The following is a 26,481-nucleotide window of genomic DNA, read 5'->3' as shown; positions in this document are numbered from 1 at the left end:
AGAACATATGACCTTTTGGGAGCGGATGTGCAAAAAGTTGTCACACCGGAGTAGTCAATCTCCCACCCCGTGCAAGTCAAAGTTGATGCACCATGGATAGGACTACGGGCGACATACTTGGCAAACTGTTAGGACCCATATATGCATTTTCATAGCATTCAGACTAATTTGACACACACCAAATAGTTTTAAGACTTATGGTGTATTTTACTCTTAAAAATATATTCAGGAATTTCAAAAAATGTTTGGTGCTTCCAAAAAAAATTCACATTTTTTTCTAGTTTACAAAATTTTCTCACAAAATTAAAAACGTACCTTTTTTCCAAAATGTATTCAGCTATTCAAAAAATGTTCGTGGAGTTTCAAATAACGTTTGCGCTTTCAATTTTTTTTTTAATTTTTAAAAAGTTCCTGCTTTCAATTTGTTTTGTTCGCAAATACAGCAAAATGTTTGAGGAAATTCAAAAAACCTTTTTGTTTTCAATTTTTTGTTCGAATTATTGAAAAAATGTTTGAAAATTCCAATTGTTGTTCGTGTTTTCTAAAAGTTATTGGTTTTCAAAAAAAAAATCGTACTGTTCTTCATTTTTATCATTCTGAACAATCTTTTAAGGACACAAACATTTAAAAAAATTCTTGTATGTTTTCTGAAAATGCGAATTTTTAAAATTTATGAACAAAATTGGGGAAAACGAACATTTTCTAAAATTTTAAAAGCGTTAATATTTTTTTGAAAAGAAACAAAAAGAAGAAGAAGAAACAGAAGAAAAAAATGGTTCGTTATACTACACCGGTTGCTGTGATTATTCTTATGGCTAGCGTTTCTTTATTGAACATTGAGCTCATCAGCTAGACTGGTTAGCGAGTAGCCCTTTCCAAACTGAGGTGCACGGTTCGAATCCTTTTGCTGTCATTTCTTTATTGGTGTTTTTTCCACAGTTTTCACGCGATAATGGGCCGGCCCAGTCAGGAGGCTCTCCCTCTGCGGCTCAAACACAGCGCGCGTTGTATTGAGGAACATACGTACACATGAGTTCACCTAAAAAAACGTACAGATGAGTTGTCAAAAGACTATATTACCCTTTATATGTTTTATTATGATGGGGTTGTACCGAAGCGGAACTCTTTGACATTTTGAACACGTTTTTGACATATGGGATCTTGTTAGGGATGACGTGGCGGCAAAGTCAACTTCGTTTCATGCACACAAACCAAACGAACCATGGACCCAGGTCAATCGTCGACCGGAGCTTCCCTGCTTCACTCTCATGCACACGATTGTTCGAGAAAATGCCAGAGAGAGGGGAGGAGGAAGATACCCTGCTCTTCATCGAAATAGAAATTGTGATGTCTCTGGGTGGCTGAGTGATTGACATGGATCTTTATGTGGTTTCACATGACCTATATGGTGCGAGCTAGGTTCGTGGTTGTGTGCAACAAAGTCGACCTCGCTTGCTCGGATAGTTGGGGTGGCGATTCCACGTGCTTGGCGAGAAGTCATGACGATGAAGTCTATCTGCTACCTCAACGAAGCTTTCTTCACAGGCGTGTGTGTATGTGTGTGCGCGCGCGCGTGCGTGTGAGGCATTTTGTGTACACCACTCAATGGATTGTAATGGTTTTAACTTTTTTTCGTTAATTAACAAACCAACCCTCTTCTTCTTAATTAATTAATGTGGCAAGTCTTTTACCTCCATTTCAAAAATTATATAAGGCATTACTTTGAATAAAAAGTAGCAACATAGGATGTGCCAAGGAACTTTTTACCAACAGAACCTAAATCACTTAAGCGGCAACGAATAAATGAACATGGATATAAGGAGCAAGCAAATGCCAAGCACCACATCCCAAAAGCAAAAGCAAACTTGGGAGGCTCTATTTGCAGTGGCAGAGGCAGGAATGCTTAAAATATGATGTTGAGGGGCCGTGTGCCTTGCGGGCCGAATTCAAATTTAAACATGCAAAAAAATGAAAAAAAATCATGCATATTCACAGCATATATTAAGATAACCCCTCAAAAATTTAGATCAAAATTCGAAACATACATCGAGAAGCAAAAAAGAGAAACTCAGATGTGAATAGTATACAGAGAACTATTCGCAACTATTCATGACAGATTTCTCTTTTTTGCTTCTCGATGTATGTTTCACATTTTGGTCTAAATTTTTGAGGGGTTATCTTAATATGTGCTGTGAACATGCATGATTTTTTTCAGATTTTTTCGTAATGTTTAAATTTGAATTCGGGCCGCAAGGCACACGGTGACATGCAAAGATGCATGTCACCTGATCTGTGTCCCCCCCCCCACCCTGCGGTGCCTCCGCCACTGTCTATTTGTCAGGTGCTTGAAAAAATAGTCATTTTTATATGAACTATCAGATTTCGATCCAATGGTCCAAAATTGATCGAGATTGTTCATCGTCTTCCTCCCTTCTTCCTCCTCCCGATCCCCCAGCCTACAACACCTGCTGCCGGCAGGGGCTACCGCGCCCCGCCTTCCTCTCACCCCCCCCCCCCCCCCCCCCCCCCCCCCCCCCCCCCCCCCCCCCCCCCCCCCCCCCCCCCTCCCCCACCGTCGTTGCTAGCCACCGCCCCGACCATCCCTCTAAGCCCAACATCACCCATGAAAACCTCCCGCGATCCCCCGCACCTCTCATCCCACCCCTAAGATAGATAATGGGGCCATTACTTCACGTCTTCACTCTAAGATAGATGGTGGGGCTAGTTTTTCTCCGGCGAGCTTCTCCTGCAAGGTCCGGCCAAGAAAGGAAGAAGAAGGAAAAAAGTGACTAACACGAGAAGGAATTCCAGGCACATGAGAAATAGCAAATCCGTAGAAACACTTCAACGTGTTGAAGATTATGAAGACTCTTTGTATGTTTAGCATTATTGAAAGATTATCAAGACGTTATTAATCACATGATGTATCGCAATGGGCTTCTTAATTTACATTCTTGGACAGATGGGAGCAGCTCTAGCTTCTTCGGCAATCGGTATCACTGCAACTATTTACTTTGAATTTACGTATTGTAGTGTCATCATCACTCTGTGTCATCGGCGACGCCCATGTCGACGACGACCTTACCGGTGGCGTGGCCGCTCATGCTCTTGGCCCAGCCCTCGTGCGCCCTGCTCAGCGGGTACCGCGAGTCGATCACCACCCGGAGCTTCCCCTGACTCACCATGCCCAGCAGCGCCTCCATGTCCTCCTCCTTGGCAGACGCGATCAGCGGCACCAGCTTCTTCCTGGAGAAGAGCGCCCAATGGAGCACCGCGACGGCGACGGACGCGAGGCGCGGGGTGAGGTCCACCACCACGCCGCCGGCGTCGGCCAGCGCCGGCTCGAAGGCCGACCAGGGGAACCCCTCCCCGCAGTGCACCACCGCGTCGTGCTTCCGCCCGGACTGCCCGCGCAGCGCGGCGCCCTCCGGGGTGCCATAGTCCAGCGCCTCGTCGGCCCCCAGGCTCCGGACGAGGTCCAGGTTGCGCGCGCCGCAGGTGGCCGTGACGTGGTAGTGGCCCGCGAGGCTCGCCAGCTGCACGGCGAAGGTGCCGACGCCGCCCGAGGCCGCGGTCACCAGCACGTTCTTGGGAGGGCCGTCGCCGGCGTCGAGGCCGACCCCGGCCCTCCTGAGCGCGGCGAGCGCCGTGAACGCGGCCATCGGCAGGCAGGCGCCCTCCACCGCGGACACCTCTGGCGGCCTCAGCGCTGCCTGCGACGCCGGCACCGCCGCGTACTCGGCCAGCCCGCCGCCGCCCTGATAAACAAACACAACAATACCGCCGCACGTACGTCAGGCCACGGTAGCAAATTAGACATGAAAACTGCAGCTGATGTATCAATTCTTACGTACCGGGAAGTTGACGGCGATGACCTTGTCGCCCTGGCTGAAGCCGCTCACTCCGACGCCCAGCTCCACGACTTCGCCGGCGAGCTCGCAGACGGGGGTGAAGGGGAACTTGCCGGGCAGGAAGGGCCGCGCCTTGCCGTTCTGGAACTTCCAGTCCACCCGGTTGATGCTGGCCGCCTCCATCCTGAGCAGCAGCTCGCCTTTCTTGGGCGACGGGATCGGCACCTCCACATGCTGAAAGTGCACACGTCAATCAGTCTAAGTGGGTGTTTGTACATCCAGTCGATTCGTGCCGTGTACCGGCGTACGTACCTTGAGGCCTTCGGCTCCTCCACCGTACTTGTCGTACTGCACGGCTCTCATCGTCCTCGAAGAAGAAGGGGAGGAAGAAACCATGGCCGTGAACTTGTCCGCCGCTCGCCGGAGGATTGTAGTTGGAACTTGCAAGTGGTGTCTAATTGCCGAGACGATATGATGCGTGGAGTTGGCAATGATCGTGAGTGTCTGCGCGGATCATGTTATATATGTCGCCGCCGATCGAAGGTCGTCTGCAGCTTGATTAGTTTGACCAGATGACCGCCGGCTCGATCAACGCTCGACGGCGCGGCGAACAAAGCGTATGTATGTACGTGGCCAGGCTCCGCGCCGCACGCCGGTCGCCGGTGCCGTGGTCGGGGTGCGCCAGGAGGCAGTGACAAGTCCGCGTGATAGGAGACGGCAAACGGGCCGATATGAGGATGCATCTCGGCGCTTCTACCGAAGAAAAATCAACTCCGCTGCCTGCATAACACGTGCGAAATCGCCTTAGCCACGAATACATGACAAGTCGGCGCACGTTCGTCGCGATTCTCCGAAGAACCGAACCTTCAGGATTCAGCCGTCATCCCTGTCCATGCCACCGCCCCTCTCCTCGACCCCCTTTCTCCCGATCCTCTCCCTCCCGATCCAATTTAGAGCTTTGAGCCGCCGCCGGAGCTCCGTGGGGCAAAGCCCAGGCGGGGGATGACGGCGGCGGGCCTTCCTCCACCGCGGCTCCGGAATATGGTTGCGGTGGAGATCCGCGTGGGTGTTCTGGACGTGTGCATCGTCTGGCGTCGGCGGCGCAGCTTTGAGGGCCCCTCTACCTGGCTCATCCAGGCGGGGCCACGGTTTCGAGCGGTGCGGCTTAGGTCATGCGGTCTTCCGATGGCAAACGTCGCTCATAGGTGTGTTGGATGATGGAGGAGGTCGATTTGGTGGTCCAGCCGGGGATGAGCGTGAATTTGCCCGCGAAAGCTTGGTTCGTCCTCAACCAGAACCGTCAAAGGCAGCGCCCGCTGGCATCATTACCTTGTTGGAGGCGTTGCCGGGCGATTCACGTTTCCTGTGTGCCCCGATGAAAACCCTAGATTCAGGCTTTCCGGAGCGGATATGGCGAGGTTCCTACATCGTCACCCCCATGGGGGCATCATCTTTGTGTTTCACTTGGTGACTGGGTTGAGGTCTCCGTAAGTTTCTCGTGCGGTGACCAAGGTGTACCGGTGTGCCATCCATAGTATCGATGACGACGAGTCCTGACAGCAAGGTGCAGCAGGATCTCGGCCTTGGATACCGTTTGATGGGTGTGTGCAGAAGGCTGACATGGTCCGGCATCATGGTGGCTTTGACGGCAAAAGGGTCCAAGACAGGCAGCTTGGTGAGGTCATTAGATTTTTTTAGTGTGTGTGGCATGAGGTCAGGGCATATAATCAATCTTGTACTAGGTAGGACAACAATTTTCGAAGAGGTGGCTTTAGATTGATTTACGGAAAAAAAACTAACGCCCACACGTGTGGGCGTTTGCACATTGCCCACACACCTCCATCACCACTCATTTTGCCACGTATAAACAGATGACATCAGCAGAAATCTTTTTTGGTTTTCGGCTTAAAAATGTTTTATCTCCTAATTAAAAAGCAAATTAAAAATCCGTTTTCACCATTAAATCCGTCTCGACGAGATCTTAAAAACTAGACCCCATGTTGATATGTTTCGACGAAATTTCTTTTTACCCAAAAGTTGCCATGATGTTTACACTGTAGTTGCCATAGTGCTTAAACTAAAGTTGGCATGCGGCAATTTTAGTTTTTGATGATGGCAATTTCAGTACTTTGACCATGAAAATAATTTTTGTATGAACCATGGCAATTTTAAGTGCATATATCATGGCAATTTTAGTTTATGGTGCATGGCAAGTCTAGTTTCTTAATTCTTCCGTTTTATAATATGTCAAAATTTACTTTTAAATGTAGAAGAAAATAGCTGAAACATATCATGGCAACTTTAGTGCAAACACCATGGCAATTCATGTGCAATAGACATGGCAATTTTAAACCCAAAAAAATATCGTCGAAACATATTGATATGAGATCTAGTTTCGAAGATCTCGTCGTGAAGGGTTTAATGGTGAAAACGGATCTTCAATCGGATTTTTTATTTAAGAGATAAAACATTTTAAAAACTGAAAATCCAAAAAAAATTCCACATGCATGTATGCGGTGACGTGGCGTAGTCTGTGTGTTATAAGGCGTGTGGGCGGGTTTCACTCCCATCACACGTGTGGACGTTAGCGTTGTCCTTGATTTATACGTTTACTATTTTATAAGACCTTGTTGAATATTACTATTAAGTTGACTGTGTGCATAGCTCGATGTAAAGATCCCATGCAAGCTCCGTGCATCCCTACCAACGTGACGCCGCCCTCACGGATGAATCATCCTCGTGTTCCTACCCTCGAGCATGTAGCCATAATGTCACGGTGGAGGTCTGGTTGGGGCTTTCAAAAATCAATTCTCTCAATGACATGTTGCGTATAGGCATTTTTCTTGAAAGAGTAAATTGTAAAAAAGTCTAATGAAAAGATTTTTTTTTAGAATCATTGTTGTCGTTTTATTACTTAACTGTAAATAGGAATCTCGTCGGAAATAGTCGTTAGAATGCAATTAATACAGAAAACCAAACCTTACAAAGATCGTCGCCTAAGCCTAATTTAGCTAATTTGTCTGCGGCACTATTGGCATCTCTACTTACCCACGTTACTTTCACCTCCATGAAATGTTGAAGCATTTCTTTGATCTCCTGCATGCACGACCTCAACGCAGAGAGGTCTCTAGCTGGGTTGTTAATTGCTGCCACCACTCCCACGTTATCTAGTTTTAGGCGCAGCTTCTGAACATTTATCTCCGTGACCACTTGTATAGCACGTCTACACGCCAGAACCTCCACCTTCTCCGGACATGAAGCATGGTTGTAGGAATGGCACGCTGCAGCTCTAAAGAGGAATGCTACATCTACGGTCGGGGCCTCACGCAGGGAGACCCCAGCTCCCCCCGCTCTTCAATTTCGTCGCTGATGCCCTCGCCAAAATGCTGGACCTTTTCCCTAACCGCCTGTCTCACCTACAATACGCGGACGACACGATCATCCTCATTGAGAAGGACGACCTGCAGCTTGCAAACTTGAAATTCATTCTCGCTTTGAGTACCTTTCTGGTCTTAAAATCAATTTCAGCAAGAGCGAGGTGTTCGTCCTCGGCTGTGACACCCCGGAGCAACAACGTATCTCTAACCTTATGAATTGCTCCTTAGGCACTTTCCCGACTACCTACCTGGGTGTCCCTATCTCTCATAGGCGGATTAAGGCGGAATCCTTTCGTCCGCTCGAGAAGAAAGTTGGTGGACGCGTAGCGCCTTGGAGGGGTTGTTACACTAGTAGAAAAAGGGTCAAACGTGAAGCACATTAGTGCCGGTTTGTATTTGAGCCGGCACTAATGTATACATTAGTGCCGATTCCAACGGCTAGCCGGGCCGCTTTCATTAGTACCGGTTCGTGCCATGAACCGGTACTAATGAGAGTGGTGGCAGGCTGTTGTCAGACTGGGGCCCCTCCAGCCCCTTTAGTACCGGTTCTTGGCACGAACCGGTACTAAAGGTCGTCCTACATAAACCCTTCGTCCAACCGAGCTCGCTCTGTTCTTCCCCTTTCCCCTCTCGTCTCTTTGTTCTTCCCCTCTTCCTCTCGAGCTCATCACACATTTTGCCCAAAATTTGTCAAGATTTGAAAGCCCCCATCCATTCAAATGATCACAAAGGTTAGCAACTTTGTCCTTTCATCTCTCATTGCTAGATTAGCTCTTGCAATGCTTTATATAGTGATTAATTTGTGAGTTTAGTAATTTGGGAGGATATATATATATATATATGTGTGTGTGTGTGTGTGTGTGTGTGTGTGTGTGTGCGCTAGTATTTGATTTATATGCAATTTGAGGTCAAAAATAACACTTAGTTTGCATATGTAGGTGTGGTTTACTTAGTGCCTTCTAAATCTTCGTCATAACCACCGTCGATCGCCCGCACCGTCCCGTCGCCGGCACCACCTTGTGGTGAGCCTCTTGTTCATGAAATTTTATATAAAAATTGATGTTTGTGTGATTTGGATATATAGTTACTCGTATAATTATCTTACCCGTACGTTGTTTGTTATACATATAGTGCCATGGTTTTGATATCCGTCCCCGTCGGCCCTCGTCCTTGTTATGATTCGGATGTGGTATATATATTCTCTTTTAAAACTAGTTGCATTTTGTGTTTATGACAAATTATGCCCATCAAGTTGACATAGAAATTTTTTCTAGGAGGTATGTGAACCAGAAATTCCAACCGACCCTATTTTCGAGAGGTTAAATTTAGTTGAAAGAGAAAACGAGTACTTGAAAGAAAAATTGAAAAGAATTGAGGGGGAGAAGATGGAATTGGAGTTGCATGTTGCCGATGTCGTCGATGATCACAAGATCAAGATGGAGAAAATGCGCTTGAAGATTAGAAAGATTAGAAAATATGCCATCGATAGTGAGGCTTGATATCATTATGCTGTTGGATCCATTGTTACCTTAGTTGCGATCTTGATCGCATTTGTTGTTGCATTTAAATGCTTTAGCTAGAGAGTTATTTGTTTGTTGCATTTAAGTGTTGTATGAACTTTATGTATGAACTTGTATTAATTTGGTCTATTCGGTGTTGTGTAATGAAGATGAGCCGGCAATGGATGTACGATGACCGATGCTCTCCCCAATTCGTTGAGGGCGTGCATACTTTTCTGCTTGCGGCTGAGGCAAACAAGCGGGCGGATGGTTTTATGCCTTGTCCATGTGCTGGCTGTAAGAATGGTCACAATTACTCTACGTCAAGAACCATTCACGTCCACCTGTTTAAGTACGGTTTCATGCCCCACTATAATGTTTGGACCAAGCACGGAGAAAGAGGGGTTATGATGGAAGACAATGAAGAAGAAGAGGACGACGACAGCTATCCTGGCCATGGGTTCCCTGAATACGATGATACAACAATGGGGGAAGAAGCTGAGCCGGTAATGCGGGAAGAAGCTGAGCCGGCAATGCGGGAAGAAGCTGAAGAAGAGGCATCAGATGAGCCCGTTGATGATCTAGGTCGGGCCATTGCCGATGCAAAGAGAAATTGCGCAAGTGATTTGGAGAAGAAAAAGTTACAGCGCATGTTAGAGGATCACAAAAAAAATTTATACCCGAATTGCGTAGGTGACAAGAAAAAGCTGGGCACCACACTGGAATTGCTGCAATGGAAGGCAGAGAATGGTGTATCTGATAAGGGATTTGGAAAGTTGCTGGTAATGATAAAGGATATGCTTCCAAAGGACAACGAATTGCCCGAGAGTACGTACGAAGCAAAGAAGGCTGTCTGCCCTCTAGGGTTAGAGGTGCAGAAGATACATGCATGCCCTAATGATTGCATCCTCTACCGCGGTGAGTACGAGGATTTGAACGCTTGCCCGGTATGTGGTGCATTGCGCTATAAGATCAGCCGCGATGACCCTGGTGATGTCGAGGGCGAGCGCCCTAGGAAGAAGATTCCTGCCAAGGTGATGTGGTATGCTCCTATAATACCACGGTTGAAACGTTTGTTCCAAAACAAAGAGCATGCCAAGGCGATGCGATGGCACAGAGAAGACCGTAAGAAAGACGGAAAGTTGAGAGTACCCGCTGATGGGTCGCAGTGGAGAAAAATCAAAAGAAAGTACGGGAAGGAGTTTGCAGATGACGCAAGGAGCGTATGGTTTGGTCTAAGCGCAGATGGCATTAATCCTTTTGGGGAGCAGAGCAGCAACCATAGCACCTGGCCTGTGACTCTATGTTTGTATAACCTTCCTCCTTGGTTGTGCATGAAGCGGAAGTTCATTATGATGCCAGTGCTCATCCAAGGCCCTAAGCAACCCGGCAACGACATTGATGTGTACCTAAGGCCATTAGTTGAAGAACTCTTACAACTGTGGAATGGAACAGGTGTACGTGCGTGGGATGAGCACATGGGGGAAGAATTTGACCTAAAGACGTTGCTGTTCGTGACCATCAATGATTGGCCTGCTCTCAGTAACCTTTCAGGACAGACAAACAAGGGATATCGCGCATGCACACACTGTTTGGACGATACCGACAGTATATATTTGGCTAATTGTAAGAAGAATGTGTACCTGGGACATCGTCGATTTCTTCCGAACAGGCATCCCGTAAGAAAGAAAGGCAAGCATTTCAAAGGTGAGGCGGATCACCGGACGAAGCCTCGCCACCGTACTGGTGCTGATGTACATGATATGGTCAAGGATTTGAAGGTGGTCTTTGGAAAGGGTCCTGGTGGACAACCTGTTCCGAATGACGCTGACGGACGCGCACCCATGTGAAAGAAGAAATCTATATTTTGAGACATGCCCTATTGGAAAGATCTAGAGGTCCGCTCCGCAATCGACGTGATGCACGTCACGAAGAATCTTTGTGTGACCCTGCTTGGCTTCTTGGGCGTGTATGGGAAGACAAAAGATACATCTGAGGCACGAGAGGACCAGCAACGTATGCACGGAAAAGACGGCATACATCAGGGTCATGCAAGCTACGCTCTTACCAAAGAAGAGAAGGAAATCTTCTTTGAATGCCTGCTCAGTATTAAGGTACCGTCTGGCTTCTCGTCGAATATAAAGGGAATAATAAACATGGCAGAGAAAAAGTTTCAGAACCTAAAGTCTCATGACTGCCACGTGATTATGACGCAACTGCTTCCGGTTGCATTGAGGGGGCTTCTACCGGAAAACGTTCGATTAGCCATTGTGAAGCTATGTGCATTTCTCAATGCAATCTCTCAGAAGGTAATCGATCCAGAAATCATACCAAGGTTAGAGAATGATTTGGTGCAATGTCTTGTCAGTTTCGAGTTGGTGTTCCCACCATCCTTCTTCAACATCATGACGCACGTCCTAGTTCACCTATGCGAAGAGATTAACGTTTTGGGTCCTGTATTTCTACACAATATGTTCCCCTTTAAGAGGTTGATGGGAGTCTTAAAGAAATATGTTCATAACCGTGCTAGGCCAGAAGGATCTCCAAGGGCCGTCAAAATGAGGAGGTCATTGAGTTTTGTATTGACTTTATTTCTGACCTTAAGCTAATTGGTGTTCCTGAATCGCGGCATAAGGGCAGACTGGATGGAAAAGGCACGCTAGGAGGGGAACAAATAATATGTATTGACGGACATTCTCTCACCGAAGCACACTACACAGTTCTACAGAATTCCGCCTTGGTGGCTCCGTATATGGATGAACACAAGAATTTGCTACGCTCCAAACACCCGGAGCGGTCTGATGACTGGATTACACGTGAACAAACCAGGAGTTTCGCCAGCTGGTTGCAGACACGTACCATGCATGACACCTCTATTGAAGATGATCTGTACTTGCTGTCCCAGTTACCATTTTCGAATATAATGACTTTTAAAGGGTACGAGATAAATGCTAATATATTTTACACGATCGCCCAAGATAAGAAGAGCACCAACCAAAACAGTGGTGTCCGCTTTGATGCAGAAACCAAGACGGGAAAGGAAACATATTATGGTTATATACAGGACATATGGGAACTTGACTATCGACGTGGTTTGAAGGTCCCTTTGTTTCGGTGCAAATGGGTCAATATGACACGAGGCGGGGTAACGGAAGACCCGCAGTACGGAATGACAACAGTGGATCTCAACAATCTTGCGTATGCAGACGAACCATTCGTCCTAGCCAATGATGTGGCACATGTTTTCTATGTGAAGGACATGTCTACCAAGCCAAGAAAAAGAAAAGATAAGGAAGCGAATGCATCGTACGATGAGCTAAAGCGGCACATAGTTCTTTCTGGGAAGAGAAACATCATGGGAGTGGATGACAAGACAGACAAGTCAGAAGATTATGAAAAGTTTGATGAAATTGCTCCATTCACAGTGAATATTGACCCGAGCATCCCGTTAAATGATGAAGATTTTCCATGGTTACGGCGCAAAGGGACACACGTGAAAAAAAAGTTTCACACCCAAAGATCTGGGATGTGATCGGCTTCACTATCATCACTTTCTTCTGTGTTTCACACCCAGAAGGGAATCTCTGTAATAGTTAGGGTAGTTAATTATGTGTTTTGGCATTTGAAACGCGAAGAAATTTTATGTGCAAACAAATTCTTTCATGCCTTTACTGATTTTTAAAATTAAGTTATTCATAAACTAGTGATTCACACTAATTTCAAATAATTCAAAATTTAAACTATTCAAATTTAAAAACTATGGGCACTAACAGAAAGTTTGTAATTTTTTGTACCTAAAGTAAAAATATTCACAAAGAAACTCTAAATACACAAAAAAACAACTCAAAAATAAATAAAGCAAAAAAATAAAAAAAAGCCCTCCTACTAGGCCAGAGCGGCCTGCATACGACTAGAAACCCAACCTGTTATTGAGCCAGGATGCAGGCCCGCAAAGGCCCAGTAGGCCAACAGGGCAGCACAAAACATGTAGGCCCAGTAGGCCTGCTTTGAAGAGGAGCTCGAGAGAGCTATCGCATGGGGGTTTATAAACCAGTGCGGTCGCCCCTCGGCTAGCGAGGTGGGACTAAACTTGCGCACCGCACCTGCGCTAGCGCACCCCCTTTAGTACCGGTTCGTGGCACCAACCGGTACTAAAGGGGGGCCTTTAGTACCGGTTGGAGCCACCAACCGGTACTACAGGGGGTGCGGTTCCCGCCGCTTGGCCTGGCCAAAACAGGCCTTTAGTACCGGTTGGTGGCTCCAACCGGTACTAAAGGTGCCTTCTATATATACAACACTTATGAAAATTTCATTCTCCCTCTGTTTCTTTCTCTGTTTCCCCATTGAAGCACCGCCCGCGCGCCCCGATCGATCGACGCCGTCGCCGTCACCGCCCCCGTCCCCGTCGCCGCCCCCGTCCCCGTCGCCGCCCTCGTCTCCGTCGCCGCCCCGGGCCTGTCCCCGTCGCGCCGTCCCCGCGTCGCCGCCCCCGCGTCACGCCCCGGCCCGTCGCCGCCGTCGCCCTCGCCCCGCTGTGAGCTCTCCCCCTCTAACCCCTCTCCCTCGCCCCCGGCGGCCACCATGGGCGCCGCCCCTCCCCGAGCCCATACACACACACACGTACATATGTATGAATTAATGCATGTATATATTAGTATATACGTATTTTGTATGTTTAATTAGTTTAGATTTTTTAGATTATTATTTTTTCACTAGTATATATGTATGAATGCATGTTAGATGGATATAATTAGTGTTTAATTAGTATGGAAATTTTTTATATAATGTTGTTTTTTGAGTTTTTTAATGAATGTGTAAAAGTTGTGTTTTCTGTTTTTAGTGTTAGATGCTTAATTAGTATGAAATAGCATATAGAATTTTGACATATGCAATGATAGCATAATTAGTGTTATATAGAAATGTTAGAAATTTTAGTTATCAAAATCCAATCATTAAAAAAATGTTACTTTTTGCGGGCATATAGCTAGTATTTGTTCTCGACGATGTCCGGCCCGCATCCTCGCCGTCGACCCGTCCGCGACGACGTCCGACTGACCCATGTCCGGGACTGGGCTCCGCCGGGCTGGCACTGGGAGGTGCTGCCTGGAGGGGGGCGCCGCTTGATGAGGAACCCGGCCCCGGGTCCCGTCGTCGACCCTGATCTCGTTTGGTGGCGTTCACGTGGGCCAGTTTCGGTGCGGAGGGAGCCGGCCCCGCCGGAGGTGGTACGTCGCCGTGTCAGGCAGGAGGACGAGCACGTCCATCGCTACATGGTTGCGTTAGAGGGCGGCAGGTTCTCCAATATCTGGCAGTTTCTTCAGGGATCTCACTTCAGCTATGATCCTGTGAGGGTTCCTTCTCTTTGGGTGTCCACCGCCCGCGCCGCAGGAACCGCGAGTGTCCTAGATTCTTCTGTAGTATTCGATCTTTAATTAGCTACCTAGCCAGTGATGTACTATTCAATATTATATATTATTCGAGACGATGTATTCGAGATTATATCTATTATTCGAGACGATGTATTCGAGATTATATCTATTATTCGAGACGATGTATTCGAGATTATATCTATTATTCAAGACGATGTAATTTGAATACTAAATTGTTTTATATTTCTTTTGGCATAGTTAAATAAAAGTTATGGCGGACAATACCGACAGAGAGGGAGAACAGACCATGTTCGATATAATACGCGGGCCAGATGATGATCAGAATGAAGAAGATTATGACGGCTCCGAATTTCTAAACAACACCGGAGAGGGTGATATGATATTCGATCGCGATGACCGAATTGATGAAGTCATGAACTACGATTATGACAATGACGAAGAACATGTTGATCCTGAAACAACAAAGACCGGCGAGGTATATATATTTATATAAGCAGGCATCTGGTGATCATCACATGTTTTAAATGAGTTGAAGATATATTAACGAATCGATCTTTCTTCTTTCAGCCATCCGGATCGAGCAAATCTTCAGGCAACAGGACGAAACGAGGCCCGAACAAAAAGTTGAAGGAGGGCGTAAAGTATAATATCGAGGCAATCAGACCTAATGGCGAACCATTAGCGCCTAAGAAGATTGCGGGCAAGTTCGTTCGTCAGTGCGGAGTTCTTGTGAAGGACCAACTCCCGATCTCCCTTCAAGAATGGAGAGAGCCAGCAAAGCCACGTCCAGATCTTACTTTTGTCGACGACAGACAAAAAAGTCTGCATTGGGATACTCTCATGGAACATTTCATCCTACCAGATCATTTCACAGAAGTAGATGCGCAGAAAGTCAAGGACGCTGCTCTTAGGAAGATGGCGGTTGCATTCAAGAACCACAAGAATCGTGAATGGGACAAGTACGTCAAGGGAGGAAGGAAGACTCCAGTATTCGAGGGAACACTAGAGAATCAAAGTGCTCATTGGGACGATTTCGTGAAATTCAAGGATTCAGAATTAGCTAGGGAATGGTCGAGAATAAACAAGAAGAATGCCGAAAAAAGGATAAGTTCCATAAGCTGGGGCCAGGTGGCTACGCGGTGGCAATGCCTAAGTGGGATAAGTCTGAGAAAGAGATGGAGGATGAAGGTGTCACTCTGGTTACTAAGAGCTGGCCCCCCAGGTGCAGGACATGGTTCTATGCGCATGGGGTGGAGTTGGACCCGAAGACAGGCAAAGTTTCGACGAAGGCATGTCTGAACGAAGCCGACGATAATATACTTGTTGTAATAGAAGAGGCTCGAACGGGGGTGTTCCAGCCCAACAGAGAGAACGACGAGCTTACGCGTGCCCTGGGAAATCCCGAACACCCGGGAAGAACACGAGGCAAGGGCGCTATTCCGTGGTATGAGGGGTTTTCGGACTGGAACGCCGACTACAGAACCCGTGCAAGAAGGAAGATTGCGGAGGAGAAGCAGAGGAAGATGGAGGAGGAGAAGAGGAAGCTGGACTATGAACGCCTTCAAGGCCTAGAATCAGCGCACACGGACTTGGTAGTCAAATTCCAACGGCAGCAGGAGCAGATCGACTCACATAGCCAGCAAAGGGGGTCTCAGCAGCTGCAGTAGCTAGCGGATGATCCAGCATTGGATACCACCGCCCCATCCATGCCGAGAAGCAGCGTGGGTTCCGCCCCGTTTGACGCAATGCTGGATAGATACCCCGTGGATGACATCGCGGAGAACACTAACTGCGAGCTACACTTCAAAATTAAGAACATATCCTTGAAGGTGGCGGACGGCGTTGCTTATACAAATTCCCCCGATGCAACCTTCCATTGCAACCCGATTCCAGCAGGCTATGCTTGTGTCATAGTTGATGAGGTGGTCGACCAATATTCGGGGCTAGAGCTTGACATTCCTGGAGGTGACGAGGAGCACACACTCGAAGATGCCAAACATCGTATCATCCTATGGAGAAAGGATCGCATCATCTTTCGAAGGCCACCGACACCGCATCACCCAACTCCTCGTCGAAGTCTGCCACCGAGTCAGCAGACTCCCGCTCCTCCAAGTCCACCAATGCGTGAGGCCACTCCTCCTCCTCCAAGTCCGGCAAAGTGTCAGGCCACTCCTCCTCCAAGTCCTACACAGCGTCAGACGTCCACTCCTCCTCCAAGTCCGGCACAACCTCAGGCCACTCCTCCTCCAAGTCCGGCACAGCTTCAGGCCACTCCTCCTCGTCCAACTCAGCCCCGTCAGCCGTCTCCGCCGCCTCAGCAATCGCGGAAGAGACACCCCGCAGCTATGGTGCGTAGCGGTACGAGTCGAGGTCATAGTACAGGAAGTACAGACGGAGGCAAGCGATATAAATATGGTCCAAACCTCACTACTCCTCTTCCTGGGAGGGCTTACGATAGGACCGAGGAGCAAACCAATGCCATAGTGCGGGCAGAAGTCGACGCCCATTTTGGACCGAAACCGCCACCGCCGCCAAGGGAGAAAGTGCCTGTGGAAGTAGTTGACCACTTCATTCGTATGGCTCAACCACCAGCTCCTAAGCCTGTTGACACAGACTATGGGCGCCACATCAGGAAGTTACATCGACAACGTCTACAGAAGGAGGCGAGCTCGAGCTCGAGCAAACAACAAGCATCTGTCAAAAAATGCGTGAAAACCATTGCCCAGCTGGGAGAACAGGTGGCGCAATCGACCCCCCCTCCCCCGCTTGTTGTGCCGCCAACAACACGTGACAATACGCGCGCCCAATATTGTTGTGCCTCCCATTCCGGAACTCCTCGTGACGTCCGGGATCTCATCCAGGACTCCGAACAACATTCGGTAACCACGTACAAACTTCCTTTATAACCCTAGCGTCATCAAACCTTAAGTGTGTAGACCCTACGGGTTCGGGAACCATGCAGACATGACCGAGACGTTCTCCGGTTAATAACCAACAGCGGGATCTGGATACCCATGTTGGTTCCCACATGTTCCACGATGATCTCATCGGATGAACCACGACGTCGAGGATTCTATCAATCCCGTATACAATTCCCTTTGTCTAGCGGTATTGTACTTGCCCGAGATTCGATCGTCGGTATCCCGATACCTTGTTCAATCTCGTTACCAGCAAGTCTCTTTACTCGTTCCGTAACACATCATCCCGTGATCAACTCCTTGATCACATTGTGCACATTATGATGATGTCCTACCGAGTGGGCCCAGAGATACCTCTCCGTCACACGGAGTGACAAATCCCAGTCTCGATTCGTGCCAACCCAACAGACACTTTTGGAGATACCTGTAGTGTACCTTTATAGTCACCCAGTTACGTTGTGACGTTTGGCACACCCAAAGTATTCCTACGGTATCCGGGAGTTGCACAATCTCATGGTCTAAGGAAATGATACTTGACATTTAGAAAAGCTTTAGCATACGAACTACAAGATCTTTGTGCTAGGCTTAGGATTGGGTCTTGTCCATCACATCATTCTCCTAATGATGTGATCCCGTTATCAACGACATCCAATGTCCATGGTCAGGAAACCGTAACCATCTATTGATCAACAAGCTAGTCAACTAGAGGCTTACTAGGGACATGGTGTTGTCTATGTATCCACACATGTATCTGAGTTTCCTATCAATACAATTCTAGCATGGATAATAAATGATTATCATGAACAAGGAAATATAATAATAACCAATTTATTATTGCCTCTAGGGCATATTTCCAATAGTCTCCCACTTGCACTAGAGTCAATAATCCAGTTCACATCGATATGTGATTAACACTCAAGGTCACATCCCCATGTGACTAACACCCAAAGAGTTCTGGGTTTGATCATGTTATGCTTGTGAGAGAGGTTTCAGTCAACGGGTCTGCAACATTCAGATCCGTATGTACTTCGCAAATTTCTATGTCATGTTGTAGATGCAACTACTACGCTACATTTCGAGCCATTTCAAATAACTGTTCTACTTGGAGCTATTCCATTATACGTATCCGGTATCTCTACTCAGAGCTATCCGGATAGGTGTTAAGCTTGCATCGACGTAACTCTTTACGTCGAACTCTTTATCACCTCCATAACCGAGAAACATATCCTTATTCCTCTAAGGATAATTTAGACCGCTATCTGGTGATCTACTCCTAGATTACCTTTGTACCCTCTTGCCAGATATGTGGCAAGGCACACATCAGGTGCGGTACTCAGCATGGCATACCGTATAGAGCCTATGACAAAAGCATAGGGGACGACCTTCGTCCTTCCTCTTTCTTCTGCCGCGGTCGAGCCTTAAGTCTTAACTTCATACCTTACAACTCAGGCAAGAACTCCTTTGACTGATCCATCTTGAACACCTTCAAGATCATGTCAAGGTATGTGCTCATTTGAAAGTACCATTAAGCATTTTGATCTATCCTCATAGATCTTGATGCTCAATGTTCAAGTAGCTTAATCCAGGCTTTCCATTGAAAAACACTTTCAAATAACCCTATATGCTTTCCAGAAATCCTACATCATTTCTGATCAACAATATGTCAACAACATATATTCATCAGAAATTCTATAGTGCTCCCACTCACTTCTTTGGAAATACAAGTTTCTCATAAACTTTGTATACACCAAAAATCTTTGATCATCTCATCAAAGCATACATTCCAACTCCGAGATGCTTACTCCAGTCCTTAGAAGGATTGCTGGAGCTTTGCATACTTATTAGCATCTTTCAGGATTGACAAAAACTTCCGGTTGTATCACATACAACCTTTCCTCAAGAAAATTGTCGAGGAAACAATGTTTTGACATCCTATCTGCAAGATTTCATAAATAATGCAGTAATCGCTAATATAATTCCAACAGACTCTTAGCATCGCTATGAGTGAGAAAGTCTCATCATAGTCAACTCCTTGAACTTGTCGGAAAAAATCTTAACGACAAGTCGAGCTTTCTTAATGGTGATACTTACCATCATTGTCCGTCTTCCTTTTAAAATCCATCTGTACTCAACAGCCTTACGACCATCGAGCCGTTCTGCCAAAGTCTACACTTTGTTTTCATACATGGATCCTCTCTCGGATTTTATGGCCTCGAGCCATTTATCGGAATCCGGGCCCACCATCGCTTCTCCATAGCTCGTAGGTTCATTGTTGTCTAGCAACATGACTTCCAAGACAGGATTACGTACCACTCTGAAGTAGTACGCATCCTTGTCATCCCACGAGGTTTGGTAGTGACTTGATCTTAAGTTTCATGATCACTATCATAAGCTTCTACTTCAATTGGTGTAGGTGCCATAGGAACAACTCCCTGTGCCCTGCCATACACTAGTTGAAGAGACGGTTCAATAACCTCATCAAGTCTCCACCATCCTCCCACTCAATTCTTTCGAGAGAAACTTTTCCTCGAGAAAGGACCTGATTCTAGAAACAATCCCTTATTGCTTTTGGATCTGAGATAGGAGGTATACCCAACTGTTTTGGGTGTCCTATGAAGATGCATTTATCCGCTTTGGGTTCAAGCTTATCAGCCTGAAACTTTTTCACATAAGCGTCGCAGCCCCAAACTTTTAAGAAATGACAGCTTAGGTTTCTCTAAACCATAGTTCATACGGTGTCATCTCATCGGAATTACGTGGTGCCCTATTTAAAGTGAATGTGGTTGTCTCTAATGCCTAACCCATAAACTATCGTGGTAATTTGATAAGAGACATCATGGTATGCATCATATCCAATAGGGTGCAGTTATGATGTTCGGACACACCATCACACTATGGTGTTCTAGGCTATATTAGTTGTGAAACAGTTTCCACAATGTCTTAATTCTGTGCCAAACTCGTAATTCAGATATTCATCTCTATGATCATATCATAGATCTTTTATCCTCTTGTCACGACGATCTTTCAACTTCACCCTGAAATTACTTGAACCTTTCAATAATTCAGACTCGTGATTCATCAAGTAAATATACTCAACATCTACTTAAATCATCGGTGAAGTAAGAACATAACGATATCCACTGCACGCCTCAGCACTCATTGGACTGCACACATCAAAATGTATTACTTCCAGCAAGTTGCTTTCTAGTTCCATTTTACCGAAAACGAGGCTTTCAGTCATCTTGCCCATGTGGTATGATTTGCATGTCTTAAGTGATTCAAAACCAAGTGAGTCCAAACGGTCCATTTGCATGGAGTTTCTTCATGCATATACACCAATAGACATGGTTCGCATGTCTCAAACTCTTCAAAACGAGTGAGCCCAAAGATCCATCAACATGGAGCTTCTTCATGCGTTTTATACCGATATGACTTATGTGGCAGTGCCACAAGTAGGTGGTACTATCATTACTATCTTATATCTTTTGGCATGAACATCTTTATCACTACGATCGAGATTCAACAAACCATTCATTTTAGGTGCAAGACCATTGAAGGTATTATTCAAATAAACAGAGTAACCATTATTCTCCTTAAATGAATAACCGTATTGCGATAGACATAATCCAATCATGTCTATGCTCAACACAAACACCAATCTCGATGGTAGAGGGAGCGTGCGATGCTTGATCACATCAAGCTTGGAAAAACTTCCAACACATATTGCCAGCTCACCTTTAGCTAGTCTCCGTTTACTCCGCAGCCTTTTATTTCGATTTTACTAACATTTAGCAACCGAACCGGTATCTAATACCATGGTGCTACTAGGAGTACTAGTAAAGTACACATTAACACATGTACATCCAATATACTTCTATCGACCTTGCCAGCCTTCTCATCTACCAAGTATCTAGGGTAATTCTGCTCCAGTGGCTGTTCCCCTTATTACAGAAGCACTTAGTCTCGGGTTTGGGTTCAACCTTGGGTTTTTTCACTAGAGCAGCAGCTGAATTGCCGTTTCATGAAGTATCCCTTTTTGCCCTTGCCCTTCTTGAAACTAGTGGTTTCACCAACCATCAACAATTGATGCTCCTTCTTGATTTCTACTTTTGTGGTGTCAAACATCGCGAATATCTCAAGGATCATCATATATGTTCCCGATATATTATAGTTCATCACGAAGCTCTAGCAGCTTGGTGGCAATGACTTCGGAGAAACATCACTATCTCATCTGGAAGATCAACTCCCACTCGATTCAAATGATTGTTGTACTCAGACAATCTAAGCACAAACTCAACAATTGAGCTTTTCTCCCTTAGTTTGTGGGCTAAGAAAATCGTCGGAGGTCTTATACCTCTTGACGTGGGCACGAGCCTGAAATCCCAATTTCAGCCCTCGAAACATCTCATATGTTTCGCGACGTTTCAAAACGTCTTCGGTGCCTCAACTCTAAACCATTTAACTGAACTATCACGTAGTTATCAAAATGTGTATGTCAGATGTTCGCAACATCCACAGACGACGTTCGAGGTTTAGCACACTGAGCGGTGCATTAAGGACATAAGCCTTCTATGAAGCAATGAGGACAATCCTCAGTTTACGGACCTAGTCCGCATAATTGCTACTATCAACTTTCAACTAAATTTTCTCTAGGAACATATCTAAACAGTAGAACTGAAGCGCGAGCTACGACATAATTTGCGAAGATCTTTTGACTATGTTCAGGATAATTAAGTTCATCTTATGAACTCCCACTCAGATAGACATCCCTCTAGTCATCTAAGTGATTACATGATCCGAGTCTGTAAGTGCATCTAGTGCCACCCCTAGTTGGTTTTGGAGTATTGACGACAAACCTAGTTGAGGGACTAATGTGTTTGTGAGAATTGCAGAATAACACAGGTAGAAGTCCCTCATGATTTGGTTTTACTACCAGAGATGACCCCTAAAAATATATGAAGATATTGAAGTCAAAGGTGGTATATGAAGATATTCACATTGAAGACTACGACAAGAGAAGACACGATATTAAGCCTATGGAGCTCGAAGACTTAGATCTTTCGTAGTTCTTTTTCTTTTGTGTTGAGTCATAGGAACCACCGTACTGTTAAGTGGGGTCCAAGAGAACCAGTCAGAATGACTGAAGTGATGCCTAACCAAAAACCTATGTCTTCGAGTGAAGACTATGAGAGCGAATCTTGTCCAGAGTCGGACAAGTCAGCTTTGCTTGTAGCCCAAGTAAAGTTGCCGTGAGAGTTTGAAATCTGACCGTTGGAACACGTGTCAGTTCCTTAGTGACCCAGGGTCATTTCGGACAAATCAGGTCGGGTTGCCAAGTGGCTATAAATAGCTCACCCCTACAACCATAAATGGTTGGCTGCTCAGATTGAAAGCACGGCTTTTGTCATTTGAGAGCAACCCACCTCGAAGCCTTTGAGAAAGAATTCCTTGCGAGGATAAAGACCTAACCACCAGAGCCAGAGAGAATTGGGCATCACTTAAGTCTTCTTGTCTGTGTGATCTGAAGACTTATTACACTTGAGGACTGTGCATCCTCCAGCCGGTTAGGCGTCGCGTTCTGAGCTTCCAAGAGACATTGTGGATTGCTAGTGAACGAAGTCTATGAAGGTTTGGGAGTCTACCTTGAAGACTTACCAGAGTGAATTGGGCGAGGTCTATGTGACCTTAGCTCAAGGAGAATACGGTGAGGACTGGGTGTCCTGAGCTGCGTGTTCAGGACTGGGTGTCCAGGACTGTGTGTCCTAAGGTTTAAATACCTAGCCGCTCCAACCAGACGTACAGTTGTCACAGCAACTGGAACTGGTCCAACAAATCATTGTCTTCAACGAGTCACTGGTTTCATCTTCACTTCACTTTACTTACTATTACTCCTTGTGAAGTCATTGTATGTTTGCTCTATCATTTGTCTTCACTGAGTGACTGCGTGTTCTGTTTGGCTTCACAATATCTTCCTACCTGATCCTTACTACCTAGATGCTATTAGTCTTTGTGCTTTCACTTCATTGAATACTTGACTATGGTTTGCCTAGTGTAGCCTACCTTTCGCTGCATGGTAATAGGTTTAATTTTATCGTTTGTCTTCAAAACTCCCATGTTCTGAAGACTTTCAGAAAAATCGCCTATTCACCCTCCCCCCTCTAGTTGATATAACGCACTTTCAATTGGTATCAGAGCAAGGTGCTCCCTTGTTCTATGTGATTCGGTTTAACCACCTGAAGTTTTAGCTATGTCGACTGCAGGGATAATTAAATTCTCCGCTGCGTGCCCCGTCTTCGATGGAACTGAATATCCCTACTGGAAGAATAAGATGCGTATGCATCTTGAAGCCATTGACGGCGACCTATGGTATGTCGTCGAGAACGGCGTTCCCAAGGCTAGAGAAGGTGTCACTGCTGCTGATGTCAAGAAATTCGTTCAACTGGACTCTACTGCCAAGAATATCATCTGTGGTCATCTGACCAAAGGACAGTATGGCCGTGTGAGTGCTTTGAAGACATCCAAGCTGGTCTGGGACTGGCTCTCCAAGGTCAATGAAGGCATCTCAACCCAGAGAGATCAGAGAATCAGTGTCCTTCGCAACCTCTTCAACCACTTCAAGCGAAATGACAATGAGAATGTCCAGCACACATTTGACCGACTCACTGACATCACAAATGAGCTTCAAGCCCTCGGCGCCACTGAGATTACCAAACACGAAGTTGTCAAGACGCTGCTGAGATCACTTGATAGTTCGTTTGACATCCTGGCCCTGATGATTCAAGAACGTCCTGATTTCAAGACACTCGATCCGTCTGACATACTTGAGAGGCTCAACACACATGAATTTCAGCTTTCGGAGAAAAGAGAGATCTACGGTCCAAACTATGGGCGAACTCGTGCCTTGAAGGCAAAAGCTGTCTCCTCATCTGAAGAAGAATCTGACAGCAGTTCTGATGACCCTGAAGACATTGGAAGGGAACTTGCATGCTTGTCAAGAAGTTCCAAAAATTCACCAAGAAGAAAGGCTTCAGAAAGTCTTCCCGATCAAGTTCAAGGAATGATGAAGCCCCTGCTCATGACTACAAGAAGAAAACATGTCACAAGTGCAAGAAACTTGGCCACTTCATCTCTGAGTGTCCACAGTGGGACAATGAGAACAAAAAGAAGAACAAGAGCAAGGAATATGACTCTGATGACAAGAAGAAGAAGAAGAAGAAATACTCAAAGTCTTCTTCCATGTCTTCCTCAAAGTCTTCATCACACAAGAAGAGCTCATCTGGCAAGGCACGTGCGTTTGTTGGCAAGGAAATGGATTCAGAGGAGGAGTCTGCTTCTGAGGAGGAACCCGACTCAGGCGTCGCAAGTCTGGCTACAGCATACGTTGCCAAGTCCATCTTCAACACTGAAGACAATGACTTCATCACCGACACCGATGCAAATGACAAGGACTACTCCGCTTCTACCTACTGCTTCATGGCGCGCGGTGTCAAGGTAAACACACGCACTACTCACTATCAAACATCTAGTGATGATGACTCTGATTGTGGTTCAAAACCTAGCTACAAAACACTTGCTAAAATTGCAACTGAACAACAGAAAGCTATGGAACATATTCAAAAACTGTTAGACAGAAGCGATGATTTGTTAGGTGCTGAAATGACTCGATCTGAATCCTTAATTGAAGACATAAAAAATCTTCACGTTAAGTATCAGGAACTTGAAAGTCGTCATGAAACTCTCTCAACAACTCATGAAAAGCTTTCCTATGATTATCTTCAAAGGAAGCAAGATCTTGAGAAATTGAGAGCGGTTCATGAAGATCTTCAAACTGAAAACGAGTCACTTCGCGCCAAACAGATCAGTCCCGCTCGGGAAGGATTTGAACCACCATGTCTTAAATGCATCGAGCGTGATAATGCTACTTCTGTTGCTGAATGTTCTACTGCTACTGCTGTTGCAATATCTTCAACTGTTGATGCGGTAACTAACCCCTCTGCTGAGGATACCACCGCTATTGCTGATGAGAATGCTAGGTTGAAGACATTGCTTGAAACAGGGATGTACAAAAGTCTTAAAGGACATCAGACGCTATGTGATGTCCTGAGAAAGCAGATTCTGAACCGAAACCCTAGGAAAGAGGGTGTAGGGTTCGTAAGGAAAATGAATGCAGATGGCTCTTACTGGAAACCTGAGCAGTACCCCAAAACCATGTGGGTTGCTGCAAAGGAACCTTCAGCAGATCCATCCAATCTGTCTGGCTTCACTTGTGCTAACACCATTATCATTGATGAATCCTTTGATGCAAACTATATACTGTTTAAGAATCAGAATGGTGAAGTGTTTGCCAGGTACATTGGTACTAACTGCAGGAATGGACCGCCTATGAAGAAGATCTGGGTTCCGAAAAGGTGTCTGGAGAGTCTTCCTGTGAATGTCATCATGACACCTCACGTGAAGAAGACAAACCTCAGACCAAAGGCTTCATACAGACAGAGGACTCACCTGAGTCGCACTAACGCAAATGTTTTGCAGGAAAATCATACTCAGGCATATGAATATGAGAGCGGTTCATCAAACCGCCATGTTCATAAGACCAAGAACTATTCTGCTTATTCTTATGAGTACTATTGTCCGCCTGCAAGACTGTTTGCTAAGGCTTCAAAGCCAAAATTCTCAGATGCTGCACTTAGACTTATTGCTTCTAAGCCACCCTTGAAGATATGGGTGGTTAAGAAGGCTTAACTCTCTTTTGCAGGGAAAGGTCTCCAGAAGAGAACCAAAATCGTCTGACGCTATTGCTGGGGACCTTAAACATCTTGTAGGGCGCAAGATCAAATGCCCAAATGGTCTTACTATGTACTTCGTACCTGAATCGCTTGCTACTCTCCCTATTAGTCCTAACCTGGATCTAAGCTTTCATAACCCACTGGTTCGTCAAATGTTTTTGCTTCACAATGCTCTTGGTGAAGCCTATCCCCCTAACTGCACTTTAGGGTACGACACCAGCGTCTTCAGAATGGATTATTGACAGCGGGTGTACAAATCACATGACTGGCAAAAGAAGTCTTCTTATGGACTCAACCTTACGTCCATCCGACAAGAGCCACATCACATTTGCTGACACTGGTAAAAGTAAGGTATTGGGTCTAGGTAGAGTTGCAATCTCAAGGGATCAACACATGGATAAAGTCATGCTTGTTGAATCCCTGGGCTTCAACTTAATGTCTGTCTCAATGCTTTGCGATTTGAACATGATCGTAATGTTTGGAAAATATCGTTGCCTTGTACTAATGGAATCTGACAAGTCTCTAGTGTTTGAAGGGTATCGAAAAGATGATTTGTACGTGGTAGATTTCTCAGCAGGGCCACAGCTTGCAGTATGTCTTCTAGCAAAGGCTTCAGAATGCTGGCTCTGGCATCGGAGGCTTGGACATGCTGGCATGAGG

The 26,481-nt window shown here is 45.9% G+C and overlaps 1 protein-coding gene across 1 annotated transcript; it reads right to left on the bottom strand.

The window, feature by feature from the left end:
• Positions 1–2,856: 2,856 nt before the first annotated feature.
• LOC125556337 (quinone-oxidoreductase QR1, chloroplastic-like) lies at positions 2,857–4,526 on the bottom strand. The gene is made up of 3 exons (XM_048719089.1): positions 4,164–4,526; positions 3,855–4,085; positions 2,857–3,758 (listed from the first exon to the last, which is right to left on the bottom strand). The coding sequence occupies exons 1-3, from the start codon at positions 4,245–4,247 to the stop codon at positions 3,042–3,044; spliced, it is 1,032 nt and encodes a 343-aa protein (XP_048575046.1). The 5' UTR covers positions 4,248–4,526; the 3' UTR covers positions 2,857–3,041.
• Between the last annotated feature and the right edge of the window lie 21,955 nt (positions 4,527–26,481).

Source organism: Triticum urartu, chromosome 5, assembly GCF_003073215.2.
Source record: "Triticum urartu cultivar G1812 chromosome 5, Tu2.1, whole genome shotgun sequence".
Classification (NCBI taxonomy): Eukaryota; Viridiplantae; Streptophyta; class Magnoliopsida; order Poales; family Poaceae; genus Triticum; species Triticum urartu.
Note: the sequence above shows the minus strand (reverse complement) of the source record. Positions and strands in the feature narration are given on the sequence as shown.

Coding starts and splice junctions, on each gene's coding strand:
- LOC125556337 (XM_048719089.1), bottom strand. CDS start 4,247: ATGGTTTCTTCCTCCCCTTCTTCTTCGAGGACGATGAGAGCCGTGCAG. Junction 4,086..4,163: donor GAGGAGCCGAAGGCCTCAAG/GTACGTACGCCG, acceptor GTGCACTTTCAG/CATGTGGAGGTGCCGATCCC. Junction 3,759..3,854: donor TCATCGCCGTCAACTTCCCG/GTACGTAAGAAT, acceptor TTTGTTTATCAG/GGCGGCGGCGGGCTGGCCGA.